This window comes from Durio zibethinus, chromosome 27 (assembly GCF_047325235.1).
Source record: "Durio zibethinus cultivar Kanyao isolate XHJ-2024 chromosome 27, ASM4732523v1, whole genome shotgun sequence".
NCBI classification, from domain to species: Eukaryota; Viridiplantae; Streptophyta; class Magnoliopsida; order Malvales; family Malvaceae; genus Durio; species Durio zibethinus.
The window spans coordinates 15,091,576-15,106,930 of record NC_143188.1 but is presented as its reverse complement, the minus strand read 5'-3'; the positions used below and the strand labels follow the sequence as shown (position 1 = coordinate 15,106,930).

The window sequence follows — 15,355 nt, the reverse complement described above, 5'->3', positions numbered from 1 at the left end:
CTCAGCATTACTTTTAAAGTTGACAAAGGCAAATGAAAAAGGATGAGAAAAGCATGACAAGTCATTGATGTTGTAGACTTTTGAAAAAAAAATATTGTGGTCAGATGTTGAAGACAGATTGGTCATATAAGAATTCAGATAAAAGAAGCCGAAAGCGAGAGATTTCGAGAACCTTTTTACTACAATGAACGATTTTGATTGCATTACATGCATTGCATCATGAGCACTCAGTACATGCATCCATGAGAAGTTGTAACCCAGATAGAAATTTTCCATTTCTTAATGAAAAAACAAGATTTTGGTAAAGAAAATGATCAAACAAAGGAATTCAAAAGAGGAAATTTACTTGTTCAAAGATGAGAACTCAAATTTGAAAACAGAAGATGAAATTTTAAAGTTGTTGAGCCTCTGTTGAGAGGAGCTTTTTCCAAGATGAGATTTTAAAGTTGTTGAGCCTCTGCTGAGAGGAGCTTTTCCAAGATAAAATTTTAAAGTTGTTGAGCCTCTGCTGAGAGGAGCTTTTTCCAAGAAGAGATTTTAAAGTTGTTGAGCCTCTGCTGAGAGGAGCTTTTCCAAGATGAATTTTAAAGTTGTTGAGCCTCTGCTGAGAGGAGCTTTTTCAGATGAAATTTTAAAGTTGTGGAGCCTCTGCTGAGAGGAGCTTTTCCAAGATGAATTTTAAAGTTGTTGAGCCTCTGCTGAGAGGAGCTTTTCCAAGATGAATTTTAAAGTTGTTGAGCCTCTGCTGAGAGGAGCTTTTCCAAGATGAATTTTAAAGTTGTTGAGCCTCTGCTGAGAGGAGCTTTTTCAGATGAGATTTTAAAGTTGTTGAGCCTCTGCTGAGAGGAGCTTTTCCAAGATGAATTTTAAAGTTGTTGAACCTCTGCTGAGAGGAGCCCTTTCAAAAATAAAAAAATAAAAAAAATCAAATCAGGATTTATCTTCGGACAAAATCGTCGTCTTTGTCTTTGCCCTATTCCTGATTCTCAGTAATGTGCAAAGAGGGGCAGCTGTAGACACCGGTTTTGTCCGGATCTACTGTTTTTTTTTTTAATAATAATAATATTTAACAAAACAAACAAAAAACAAAAAATAAACAAACAAAAGAAACAGAAATAAAACAAAAGTCAAGGGGTTGGTTCGGCGCCGAACTGGCCCGACCAACTACCCGATCAGCCTCCCGATAAGCCACCAATCACGGACGGTAGGTATGATTTTTCAGTTGAAAAATGAGATTCAAATCTCAGAAAATCTGAGATTTGAATCCCAACAAGCTCTATAAATATAGCTTGTAAACTAAACTAAAAGGAGGAACGAAAAAAAAGAAAAAGAAGAAGGCAGCTTCTGTAAAAAAAATTCTGCAAAAACACACAAAAAAAAAAAACAACAGTCCCCTGGAACGGGGAACCCAGCGCCAGAAAGCCACCTGAAAAAAAAAAGAGAGAGATCAGCAGATTCAAAGAAAAAAAAAAAAAAAAAAAAAAGAGAGACCGAAACTTTGAGCCCCGATCTACGTCGATCAGGGCTGTTTCCGGTAAAAAGGACACCGAATCTGGAAAGATCGCGTCGAAGAGAACTTTCAGAAGAATTTTCACCTTTCCCGGTCATCGGAAACCACCGTCCAAGACTGCCGGCGGCGAGCCAGACGGCGGCCAGCACGGTGCTCCGGCAACCGACCGACGACCTCTCCCCCAGAGCTCTCTCTCTCCCTCTCTCCCTTTTTTTTCTGAAACAGAAGCCAAATGAACCAAAAAAAAAAATCTTCAGCTATATATAGTAAAGCAAAATCTCAAAACGACGTCGTTTAGATAAAGACCCAAAACGACGCCATTTCAGCCAAGGAGGATCCGCGCGTCAACCCGCGACCCGACCCGGGGTCCGCGCACCCGACCCGCGACCCGCTGCCTTTATCATCTCTGACCGGTCTGACTGGACCGAACCGAACCGCCGGACCAAACCAACCAGATCGAACTGAACCGCCGGACCGAACCAACCAGACCGAACCGAACCGCCGAACCGAACCAGGAGTTGACCGGACCGTTGACCGGTCCGGTTCAGGTAAAAAAATTTTTTTTTTTGAATTTTTCTTATTTTTTAAGTATTATTTTATTAATATTTATGCATATTAAAATATCTATATTTGTTAGACTAATTAATGAAATTGTGGTTAAATAATTTTTTATATAATTATGTTATTTTTTAGAATAAACTTTAAAAACAATAACATAAAAAAATAAATTTAATAATAATACTAAAGTAGTAAAAAAATGAAAGAAAAAAGAAATTTTTATCCGACGATGAGATTCAAAGGTATTCCGAGTAGTGATGCCTACGAAATCTCTAGGTGAGAAGATTTTTTTTAAAATACTACCAGCGTATTGGAGTATTTATAAAAAAATTTTCAATACAGTAAAGATTTTCTTTTTTAAAAAAATAATAAATAAAAATTGATTAATAAATTAAAATATAACTAATAAAAAATAAGAGAAGAGGAAATTTTTATCCGATGATGAGATTCAAAGGTATTCCGAGTAGTGATGCCTACGAAATCTCTAGGTGAGAAGATTTTTTTTAAGTACTACCAGCGTATTGGAGTATTTATAAAAAATTTTCAATACAGTAAAGATTTTTTTTTTTAATAATAAATAAAAATTGATTAATAAATAAAAAATATAAGTAATAAAAATAAGAAGAAAATAAATTTAATCCAATGATGAGATTCTAAAAGTATTCCGAGTAGAGATGCTTTAAGAAATCTCTAGGTGAGAAGATTTTTTGTAAAATATTACCAGCGTATTGGAATATTTATAGAAAATCTTCAATATGATTAAATTCCTTTTTTCTTCAAAATTTTAATTAAAATTAATAAAATTAATAAAATAATTAATAAAATTTTTGAATGAAAATAAAATGTGTGCATAAATACGAAAATATTTTGCATGGCATGCATAACATAATTTCTTACGAAAAGTAAATTTAGACCTCCAAAGATGAGATTCTAAAAGTATTCCGAGTAGAGATGCTTTAAGAAATCTCTAGGTGAGAAAGAGTTCTTTTAATGTTACCAACGTACTGGAACATTTTAAGAATTATTTCAACAAAAAGGTTTTAATTTATTTTTCTCGAGAATAAATTTTTTTTTACATGACATTTTCTTACGAAAAGTAAATTCGAGCCTCCAAAGATGAGATTCTAAAAGTATTCCGAGTAGAGATGCTTTAAGAAATCTCTAGGTGAGAAAGAGTTCTTTTAATGTTACCAACGTACTGGAACATTTTAAGAATTATTTCAATAAAAAGGTTTTGATTTATTTTTCTCAAGAATAATTTTAATAAATAAAAAAATCAAAGAAATTATTTTTCGAATGCTGAAAATAAGACTGTTTGTATCAAAATCAAAGGATAACACGTTGTTAATTGGTACCGTTTTTTAACGGGCGTTGTGGGGGTGCTAATCCTTCCCCACGCGTAATCGACTCTCGAACCCAGACTGTTTCGCAGACCGTAAAATTATCTTTTTAATAAATTTTAATTAATTTTAAGATTTCATTAAAAGGATATGTTTTAATAGGTGGCCAATCGCACCTAGCCAAAAAAGATTGGTGGCGACTCCGTTATTTTTATTTCGTTTCCAAATTCGTCGGGCGGACACAAAACCGTTACGACAGCTTGTTTAAATCAATCTTATTTTTTAAAAAAGACAAAAATAACACAATAATTTACTTAATGAATACTATCTATTATCTTCCACTTAAATTGACAAATTGAAAATAGAATTTAAGTATATAAATTATTATTATTATATTTTAATTTTTTCAATGACTTAGACCAAAGTAAACGCTAATATTATTATTTTTGTGAAGTAAAGATGGGTAAAAAAGTCTGAAACATTTGCATGCTTCACGGCAATACTAAATATAAAGAAAAGACAAAAACTTATCATTCTTTCTTTGGTTTTACTTTTCTTTTTAAAACTTTCCTTAATTTCTATAATAAGTCTTAGTCTTCGCCCTGTACTTATTTTTGTAAATTAAAGATGAGAACAAAAGGACTGATACATTTGCATGTTTCATGTCAAGACTAGGGATAAAGCAAAGATTAAGACTTATCATTTTTTTCTTTATTTATTTATTTTTTTTTGTCTTTTTAATAACTTTCCTTAATTTCTATGATGAGTCTTAGTCTTTGCTTTGTACTTATTTTTGTAAAGTAGAGATGGGGGCAAAAAAACTGACACGCTTTCATCTTGGAGTAATACACATCATAAGAAAATTGGCTTTCCATGATTATCTATACAAAACCATATCCAAGAGGCAATCCGTAAGTGATAGAACAAAATGTAGTGTCAAAGGTAACAGCATCACCAAATACTGTATATGCACGAATAGAATCTGCATATGACCATGAAATATTTTCAACCTTACTATTTTCATCTGTAGTATAATCATAAACAAAATTAGAATCCCTCTCTGCCATAGCCTTGCAGGCCTCAAGAAGTCCAATGTATTATTTTCTGTTTTCTCGGTAAGCGAAGCGTCACTTTCTTGAGCAGTCTTTTCACAAGTCCGTACAAATTTCATAGCATCCTTCTTGATAAAAGGCAACAGTCCGGGCTGGACTCCTTTTTCTAATTCCAAAGCCTTGATGATACTATTGACAGGAAACCCAGCTTTGGAGAGTAAAAGAATTCTTTCCTGATGTGCTTCCTGCAGGAAGCAAACTTACTTGGTCATCTTCCAATAATTCATTGTTATTGACATTACTAAATTGTGAAACACACCATTAACATCATGGATGATTTCTTTTGTCGAATAAAATTTTGCATCACATCCACATCGCACTGAATTCCAGTCTCTTGGACGCTCCACATTGGCCTTTTTTCTTGGTTGATTAAACACATATCTATAACAGATAAAATCTCGATGGTAGATCCCTAAATTCTAGCTTGCCCTGGAGCGTGTTTTTGTTATTGAAAATCCATTCTTCCGTGCAAACTTGCTATAATACTCAAAACCATCATCATCACTTTTGAATATTTGACCAACATATGGCATAAAGACAGCTTCTGATGATAAGGATGTTGAAGCTGTCTCATTCTTTATTTCCTGATAGTGCTGAGAGCTTACTGATATCTGATCTTCTCCTTCATACTTAACACTATCAATCTCCACATGGACACGGCTGATGTCGAATCCAAATGTTATTTGACGGTTTCATCGTCATTTTGTGGGAAAACAAGTGATAAATTCCCAACCTTGATGCTCTTCCTAGTACCTGGAGAAAGAAAAAGCCTTAAGAATTTCATGATCTTAGATTTATTATTTGGAATGAAAGAAAACAACGACATCCACCAGAATAAAAACAACTTTTCCAATAGGGAAGTGAAGGGGCTTAGCAGAAGTCCTGAACACCTTCCAATTTCAGTAAGGATATTTTTCGGTATAACTTTTCTCACATTAATAAAATTTTGGCCCCCGCATGGATGAGAATATCGTTGCCCTTCCACATAAAAGTCCTATAAAGTGGAAACAATTTTGTACTTGAAAATCTTTTATTCATGGTAATTTTTTAACAAAATTTTAATTGGTAAATGATTAATTTGTTTGTAATGGATACTTATAAATGCAATACTTCATGCACACCAACTTTTGACTCCATACCAAAAGATTAAAGTTTCAATGTCTCCCACATACTTAAAAGAAACAACCAAGAGAATAAAAGAAACTATAAGAACCCATCTAGTTGGAGCTCCTACTTTTTGCTTTTAGAAGAATTACCAGAAAGGAAAAGCCAAAGGTAAAAAAACAATATCATAATTAATCTAAAACCACAAAAAAAAAATTAAAATATAAAATCAATTATAACACCATTAGTCTATATAGAAGTAGAATCATGTAGTTAATAATAAAAAACTTACATATTTTGTGGATAACTCTTCAAAATTTTATTTCATATCGAAATGCAATTCTTGCTTTTTTGCTTCCAGAAGCAAAAGAGCAAATAGCAAAAACCCGAACAAAGAGACTCTAAATAAGGCAAAACAACTAAGAACTTCATATGGTTCGCTATTGCATTAATTTTGCACAAGTAATTTTATGTTCTCAGTAGTTCCCTTTTAGTTTTTTCTGTTTTTGGTCATTAAGTTATATTCTAATTTTATTAAATTTAATTTTTTGAATTTTTTAAAATTTATGTATGTACAGTGCTTGAAATTTACATTTTATTTTGCAATTACACAATTTTTTATACCAATATCGTATATAGCATATTTTTTAAGACAATGTTTATATATACCGTATACATAAATACATTTGTATGCACTAATATAAGGGCTATTTTTATTTCCCTGGACCCCCTCTCCCTCTAAAAAAAGGGGGGGGGGTTAAAACAAGGCTTATATAAGAAATCAAAACTTAATCAAACTTTAACACTAGAAATTTGAACCTACAATTAAACAGCTTGAACATAATGTTAAAGTATGCTTGTGATCTACTACAACAACCAAGGCTCTAAATGCAATTTCTAAAGCTAGAGAGGAAGGGGAGGAATAGTGAGGGCAAAGGGAAAATGGGACAGCAGGAAATCAAACTCTACCAGAAGCAAACCGAGAAAATACTGAGACCTAGGAGGTGAACAAAGACAGGGAAAAAGATCTTTGCAGAATATGGATGCAACAAAGAAAAGATCAGATTATTACCACCTTTTCACATAAACATTCAATTCCTAATTTGCAAGAAGAACCTGTTATGTCATACATATTAATTCATTTTGGAAACAGAAAACACGGACGAAACTTGTCTAGACCAAGATACTTGTAACCAATGAAATGGAAATCCAAAAAACTCGTTCCATTCAATTGTTGGAAATGCAAAATGTACAATTAAACAAATAATGATTGCAAGCTAGAACTCCATAAAAGGTAACATTTTCCACCCATCTATTTGATTTTATTTTTATCTCCCTTTTTCAACCACCCTCCCATTCTTCCCCATAATAACAAGAGATTCAAACTGCAATAATCATTCTTTTGCAGCGAACTTAACAGCTAGCAATTGAATGACAAAATTGACAATTATGTACAGCAATAGTCAAAGAAAATACTACTTGGCAATACTCTATATTCCTTTTCACATGGTAGTTCAATTTAAATCATAAAAATAAATGAAATATGGGTAAAACAGAACAGAACCAACATACAATAAAGCCTGAGAAACAAAAATAAGAAAAAAAGAAGTTATGCTTAGCTAAAAATAGAATTCGTTCTACACAGTGAAAGTCTAACAAAGATCATAGAAAGAAGAAATTAAAAAAAAAAATCAAATACTCTGCCCTTGCCGATGTTGGGTGTCCAAAAATTTGCTGCAATTGCTCCGCTCTCGAATTATAGTGTCACTGTAAAGACAGTAGATAAAATCAATTAAAAAAAGACCCATATTTTACAGTAAAAAAAAGAATTTTTTAAGATTGAAAATAAAACTGGGCATGAGGAAATTTTTACCAGGAAAAAGAAAAAGAAGAGGGGGAAAAATTGATTGAAATCCCATAACTTTAAACCCCTTTTGACAACAATTTTCTTTTATTTTGCTTTTCTATGTTAATTGCTTTGCGTATCTTTCTTCAATCAGTTTATAATTCCAAAAAATTACCAAATTGGGGAATCGATCATTGTGTTTTAGTGCAAAGGAAAGCCCGATTTCGGTATTAATGGACCCAGCCCATGTAAGAAAAACTGTGTCTTTTGACCCAATAGGCCTATCAATACCGGTAATTAATTTTGCTTTTTTTGTTGATTATTAATTTTATTTATATGTATGAATTTTTATTTTTACAATTTTTTTTTTGAAAAACAAACATTTTTAGAGCCCAATATTCGTATTTTTGTTTTCGAGGTATTAGTTTTTCTTTCCTCTATGATTGTTACTTTATTGTTTTTGTTTGATCAATGAAAGAGGATTTCTTTTGTTAATTAAATTTATTTTTAGAAATTTGAATTAAAACAATTATATAAATTTCAAAACTTAATATAAATTTTGAAATAGAATTAAAACAAAATTTAATTATACTTAAATTCATGACTTTTTTTTATAAATAAAAAGTATGCCATCTATTGTGTATTATACACCAAAAAAATTTTTTTTTTTGTATAATGGAAAGAGTAATAATATTGTGTTAAATATCTTTTTGTTTTCTTAATAAAAATTTGGATAAGGAGTGAAATTAATTTTAGTAAAATTAAAAATAAAGACAATGATAAAATTAATTATTTTAGTAGTGAAATTAAATATGATAATTGTAAAATTAAAATTAAAGATGAAATATATCTTAAATACAAACACAAAGATGATAATAAATTTATATTTTAGCCTGAATTCAATGGCATTGAGTAAGGAATCTAAATGGGCCTAAATAGTTTTTTAGAGATGATCTAATTTTAAATAGACATCAGATTATTCTTAATTTAATATTACTTTCTATTTTTAAGTATTGAACAATTTGAACATACAGCAACTTCATTTTCATTGAGTTTTATTTATATATATTTTTAAGAAAATTGAAGTCACTTTTTAAGTTTTTTATTTAGTTCCTCACCATTGCTTTATTATAATAAAAATTATGTAATTTAAGAATAAATAATTATTCTTAAATTACATAATTTTTATTATGACCATACATATTTGAAGGCATAGATGGTATACCTTTAAAAAATATTTGTATTGTTATTAAAACTAATGCGATTATATTAACATTCATATACGTTAGCATTAATGTTTATGTTATCAAATTATTTGTTTGCAAAGCTTGATTCAATTATTAATAACAAAGCTCAAATTTTATATCATATTTTGGTCAAATTTATTTTTAAATGAGTGTATTGTATTTGTAACATATATTATATAGATCGTATATAGGATTTAAAATCAATCAGAATTACTATATTTCCAATAATAATTAATATTAACTAAATACTTTTACTTTTATTCACATTAATTATGTTATTGTTGATATGATTTTCGTATTTATTCATTTTTTTTCCAATGAAATCATTATTTCATTTACTTATATAACAAAGTTAATAGGAATTTTATAACATATTACTTAATTACAATCTTTTTTAGAAATTATATTTTTGAAAAAGTTCAAATAGCTATTTTATTATTTATTTCTCCCACACCCTATTTTCCCTCTTTCCTTCTCCTTTCCTTTTTTCTCTATTCAATTTTGTGATGCCATTCAATTAAGTGGTTGAACTTTAATAATATGTATAGATAGATAAAAAGAAGAAGATAGGATCCAGAGAAGTAGCTGAAATTTTGAGCACCAGTCATAGTTACAAAATATTATGCACACAAAATGATCATTGTACAAAAGGAAAAAGGGAAGTAAAGGAGGAAATCTCACATTCAATATAACCTCAAAATATTATTTATCAATGCTTCTTAATTTTGTACAATTATTAACACTGAATTTGCTGCCTTCAAAATCCAAATCACTCTGGTGGCTCCAGGAGTGAGGAGATGAGATGATGAACCAAGCAGCGGCCGTAACTGGCTTCTCTTTTATCTCATCTTCTTGAAAATCATCTTTTCCTTTTTTTTTTTTTTTTTTATGTTCCCTTAACTAAAACCCCAATAATTGCTTTCAACTTGCTGTTAATGTTTAGCTCTTGTGATGGTAACTTCAGAGCCATAGTTTGTATGACTAAAGACAGGTTCATTTGGGTTTAGGAATCCGAATGTGGTGCTGTCAATAGCACAGAAAGCATTCCCTTGAGAACTTCTCAGTCCGCAGAAGAGTTCAAAAGTTTCTGCATTAATCGAAAAAGATTATTAAAATCACTTAGCACACTAAACTTCCACAATGATATAGAACTCTTTTGTTTTTTTTACGACTAAAATTTTGTAAACATTTTGTGCGATGAGGTTAATGTTTTCTTGTTAATGCTTACGTTTTAGATTAGGCAGGGGATTTGAACACAAGAATCCATTCCAGGGAGCAAGAATACAGGCTAGATGATCAGGAGAAGCTTCTAGCGGCAACGTCTTAAGCACTAACTTAAGAACACGGGCAATGAGGCTTTCATCAACCCCAAGTCATCAAATATCCCTCCACCCGCACAAAACTTCCAAAAATAAATGCCGAGATAAAACTCAAAACAGGCTAAATTGAAAATTGCAGGAGGCTTGACAAAATGACCAGTGATTCAAAGCATATCATGTCTTCAGAGGTCCATGATTTCTGACATGAATTGTTCAAAGAAGAGGATTGGGTGCCAAGAGGCATGGAGTTTAGTCCCTGAAAGTAAAATGTAATTAGATGTTTTAAGAGAAAGTGGGGAAAATATAATCAAGATTTTATCATTCCTTTATGTCCAAAAAAGGATTCAATTATTTGAATTTTATAACTTCATTTATTAATTATGGATTAGTTGTTATATCAGAACAATGCTTGGCAGATCATTTGTATATTTGACTGTATATCTAGTAATGAATGACCATTTCTCCTATTAGATAGAGAACAAATTACCGAAAGGATTTACTTGAATCATTAAGAAGTGAGTATATGTTAGCTCAACATCCAAGCAACCAAGGTACTCTCTTGGTAGTGGTCCATGGTGGATACCTGATGCAAATTTTCAGTCCTACCTTGGGTGGTTTTCACTTTCAAATGTGAGTCATTAGTACCTCTTTCATGCAACGACTTGAAGTTGAGAGGGAAAAGGCCATTTGCTTGTGCCTGGACATATGATGCAGCGGAAGCAGCAATTTTGTAAGTAACATCTACGCGGAATAAGCCTTTATTCAGAAATCATATGCTTTTCCGAACTGTATTCTGGCAATCCATGCTTTCTTTTCCAAGAAATATGTTGGCCCTGGTATCCTCTCAAACCATTGGCCTGAAGCTGAGAAACAAAAAATCAAGGCTTTATACTCATAAGCTCTATTTTATAGAACTATAGCTTACAACAAAACATTTAATTTTTTTTTACTGTGTGTGGTGAGTGCAGAAGCAGAGAAACAATGGATGATATTGGATTAAAATGAAGAAAATACTCTAAAGTAATTAGCTATAAAATGTTAGGGAAAACCTATCAATTGGCAATACAGCTGTATACCTGGATCTCTTATATGAAAATAAGCCATGTCGGATGAAAGGGCAGCAACAAAAATGATTTTGGCTTCGAAGAATGACACCTACACCAGAAATCTTGAAAAGGATTCACACTTCATCTCCATTTGCATCATGATCAAGGACTCGGTCTCAACAAATTTCTCAACAAATCTTGAGATTTCCACCCAATTCTCTATTCTCTTGTTCTTTGTTTCAGGCTAGTCACTGCTCTACATGCCATGTAGCTTGGTTTAGACTTCAGATTCCTAAACTACAAAACGGTAACAAATTACTGATAATGAACGGCCTAAAAGAAAGTTGATGAAGAATGACAATGCTACAAGAACAAATATGACATGATAATGAACAATTAGGCAATCAGATAGAACTTTTTAGATAGACCAACCGGGCAAAATCGGAAATATACCACAATTAGCAACAACACATTTGGGTTATTAACTATTCCAAAATGCTTACCTGTTGACACTGAAAATTGAATCCTGATGGAATCACCTCGATCTTCTCCTATTCCTTTTGTAGCAGTCAAGCCATTTGTTTCCCATCTCATTCAGCACTGTATATCCAATAGATAATCCAATCACCAATCCACATGCATACCCAATCAATACGATTTTCCAATCAGATAAACCATCTAGCGATGAATCCACATCTTCCCTTGGAGGAGGCATTGGAACAGCAGCTGCATTGCATTTCCTTGTCAAAGGTAGCCCACATAATCTTGTGTTCCCTTTGTAAGAATCGTTCGAAAATGTACCGAATTGATTGCTTTGCGGTATGCTTCCTTCAAGTTGGTTGTAAGATAGGTTTAGTGCTGCAAGGAAAGTTAGACTCACAAGTTGCGAAGGAATCTCCCCTGAGAGTTTGTTCTGTGAGAGGTCCAAAGACTCAAGCTGTTTTAGGTTGTCAAGTGCTAATGGAATTTGGCCAGAGAAGCTATTTTGGGATAAGTTTAGCACCAAGAGATATTTGAGATTGCCTATTTCTTCCGGTATGATCCCACGAAAACTATTGTTGGAGAGGTCAAGACAAGTAAAAGTGATCAAGATCTTCTCTAAAACCATTTCCCGCCCTTTGTTGACAATTGTCATCGAATCTTGATAATAATAATCTCCAATATACTTTGGACTACCCTTGTTTTCATCAGTCATCGTCATCATTGCCTTCAAACTTTGAAAAAATTCGCCAGGTAGTTCACCTGAAAAATCATTGGAAGCAAGGTCCAGTATACGTAACATTGGGAAAGCATTTTCATCCTCAAAAAATTTAATGGTACCATAAAATCTATTTGCTCTTAGTACAAGAACCTTTAAAGAAGGCAATTTCTCTAACCATAAAGGAAATGTGTCATGCACCATATTGTTTCCAAGGTCCAAAACCTCGAGTTCTGTGCAATTGGCTAGTGATCTTGGCAACTTCCCTTCCAATTTATTTCCTCCCATCTTTATTGACCTCAGTTGAGTGGCTTGAAAGAATTCAACTGGTAATTGACCAGAAAAATTATTCAAAGCAATATCGAGTACATCCAAATGTTGAAAATAATTTTTCACATGTTTAATTGGACCATAAAACCTATTTGCTCGCAATATAAGGACCACCAACATAGGCAATTTTCCCAACCACAAAGGGAATGTGTCATTTAGAGTATTGTTTCCAAGGTTTAAAACTTCGAGCACTGTGCAATTGGCTAATGACCTTGGCAACTTCCCTTCCAATTTATTGTCATTGAGTCGAAGCCAAGATAATCGGGTTGCTTTTGCAAAATCTGGTACGCTGCCGCTAAAATTATTTTTTTGTAGAACCAAAAGTCTGAGAGAACTGATATTGCCCAAGCAACTTGGGATTGGCCCGTTTAATTTGTTAAAGGATGCATTAAACCTCTCAAGTTGACTCAAATTGCAAATAGGTCTTGATAAAGAGCTATGTGAAGAAGTAAGAGATTGGTTTAGTGAAAATTGGTCCAAATACGAGATAGAATTGTTAGAAAGATCCAGATACCACAGACTTTTCATCCACACCCAGTTTGGTACTGCACCACTTATTTTGTTATTTGAAAGGTCAAGATATTCTAAACTACTCAACATTGGAAAAGAGGAATTTGCGTCACCAAAAGGAATCTCTTTTGGAAAGTCAATCGCATTAAAAGAAATGTCTAACGATGAAAGAGTGGTCTTCCACAACCAATTAGGCACAAAACCATGGATTTGGTTGTTAGAGAGATCTAGAGAAGCCAACTTGTCTTGTGTTTTGATGAATTCTGGAAATTCAGTAAAGTTGCATGAACTTAGGTATAGCTCCTCTAATTGGGGAAAAGCGAGGCTTGTGATGTCGCTTTCAATTGATAAGCTCGTATTGGAAATGTAAAGAACCCTTAAGTTCTTGAGTTGGGAGAACATGTCAAGCTTCACAGAACTAAAGCTATTGTCGCCTAAAGACAATATTTCAATCAAGGAAGAAGATGCGTTGACAAACTCATCAATTTCACCGACCAATTGATTTCCCCTAACAATCAAGGCCTGCAATGATGGGAGAGTAAATAAAGAAGAATGTATTGATCCAGAGAGGTGGTTTCCCCACAAATAAAGATATGCAAGATTTGGAACTCCAGATCTGTGAAATGCAGGGATAAAACCACTGAAATTGTTATTGGACAGATTCAGTTCCACAAGATTAGTAAGATTTGCAATTGATGATGGAATTTGTCCAAAGAACTTGCAACCAAGGAGATTTAAATTTGTCAAGAACTTGAGATTACCAATTGATTCTGGTAGTTTTCCACTGAAATTTGTATCTGAAATCGTTAAGATCCGTAAAGCATTGTTTGATGGAAATTCTGGCAACTGACCTCCAAGAGCGTAATGATATGAAATGTCAATACTTTCTATTTTTGGCAACTTGAGAATTTCTGTTGGAAAATGCCCACTTAAATTGCATGCCACTAAACTGAGAGAAACCAAACGAGAGGAAATTTCCAACAAATTGGGAGGTAAATAAGAGATCGAATTCCCACCAAGGAAAAGTTTGGAAAGAAAAGGAAGTCTTGAGAGTGAAGAACAAAATGTACCTGTCAACCCACAATTCGACAGACTTAACACATGCAAGTTAGGAAGTATTGTGGATGTGATCTCACACCATTTACTACTTTGAGTTGAAATGTTCACACCATCCAAGTAGAGCTCTGTAAGAGGTCTCAAATTTTGGATTAATGACTTGAAGTTTGGGTTTTTTAGTTTCAGAGGTTGTTGAAGGTAGTCAGGAAAATCAACGTACCAGTCAAGAATTTGGTAATTGTGTAGATAGCAAGAATCTTGATGAGATAGATCAAGAAAGACTAACCTTGTTAAGTACGAAATCTCCACTGGAATTTGGCCATGGAAACATGAGTTTGAAAGGTTGAGATGAGTTAAATTTGGGAATCTATCAAACTCATATTGAAACAGAGTAGTATTAAAATTGTTTCCAGCAAGATTAAGGCGTTGAAGATGATGGAGATTGAAAATGGAGTGAAAGCTGCCTGAAAGGTTTTTGTAACTGAGATCAAGTTCAATCACATGACCCAAAGCATCACATGTAATTCCTTTCCAAGAGCAACAGTCAGTGTTGGGATCCCAAAGCTCAACTTTGGAAGAGAAAGTAAAATTTGGGGCATAGTAAAGATCATGGTGCAATTGTAGCAGAGCAGATTTCTGGTCATGAAGGCATTGGTTTTGGAGATCAGGAGGGGAAAAAGATAACACAAGAGATATAGAGCATGAGAAGAGAAACAAGGTAGGAAAAATGAGTGAAATTAGGATATGAAGATTCTTCATGTTTTGTTGGCTCTCTATAAAGAAAAAATGAAGGGAAAATTATGGAGTTTGAGATTTGCTTACACGTTATTTATAGACAAGTACTTCATATTAGGTATTGTTATTGTAGCTACATATCTCCCTTGATCTCAAGAGATAGGTTCAAATGCTTTTTTCCAACCACGTGTTTGTACAAATCATGAGTTTGAGCTATTTCTATAAGAGTTGAATCAAAATAGGTGGAAGATAGACATATTTATTGCTTGTCCATTTTGAATTTTAAAGAATGAATAATGGGTTTCAATGGTGAGAAGGCTTATAGTTTTACTTTTGTAAATTAATCTTTATCATTATATTCTTTCCTTTCTTCCCACTTTTTATTTCATATTATGCGTTCGTATAAATAAAAATTAAATAAAAAATTAATTTTCTCAAAAGAAT

At 32.8% G+C, this 15,355-nt stretch overlaps 1 protein-coding gene, 1 long non-coding RNA gene and 1 pseudogene across 3 annotated transcripts; all 3 read right to left on the bottom strand.

Moving 5' to 3' along the window:
- Positions 1-1,023: 1,023 nt before the first annotated feature.
- On the bottom strand, positions 1,024-1,748 carry LOC149511011 (uncharacterized). Its single transcript, XR_016334515.1, has 2 exons — positions 1,492-1,748; positions 1,024-1,426 (listed from the first exon to the last, which is right to left on the bottom strand). It is a non-coding gene; the product is annotated as an uncharacterized LOC149511011 (long non-coding RNA).
- Positions 1,749-4,158: 2,410 nt separating this feature from the next.
- On the bottom strand, positions 4,159-7,813 carry LOC149511010 (putative protein FAR1-RELATED SEQUENCE 10 pseudogene; annotated as a pseudogene). The gene is made up of 3 exons (XR_016334659.1): positions 7,498-7,813; positions 7,329-7,391; positions 4,159-5,273 (listed from the first exon to the last, which is right to left on the bottom strand). The product of XR_016334659.1 is annotated as a putative protein FAR1-RELATED SEQUENCE 10 pseudogene (transcript).
- A 3,333-nt stretch (positions 7,814-11,146) lies between these two features.
- Positions 11,147-15,151, bottom strand: LOC149511009 (receptor-like protein 7). The gene is made up of 2 exons (XM_089756045.1): positions 11,586-15,151; positions 11,147-11,374 (listed from the first exon to the last, which is right to left on the bottom strand). Exon 1 carries the CDS (start codon positions 14,933-14,935, stop codon positions 11,618-11,620), a length of 3,318 nt encoding a protein of 1,105 aa, XP_089612171.1. The 5' UTR covers positions 14,936-15,151; the 3' UTR covers positions 11,147-11,374; positions 11,586-11,617.
- Positions 15,152-15,355: the final 204 nt, after the last annotated feature.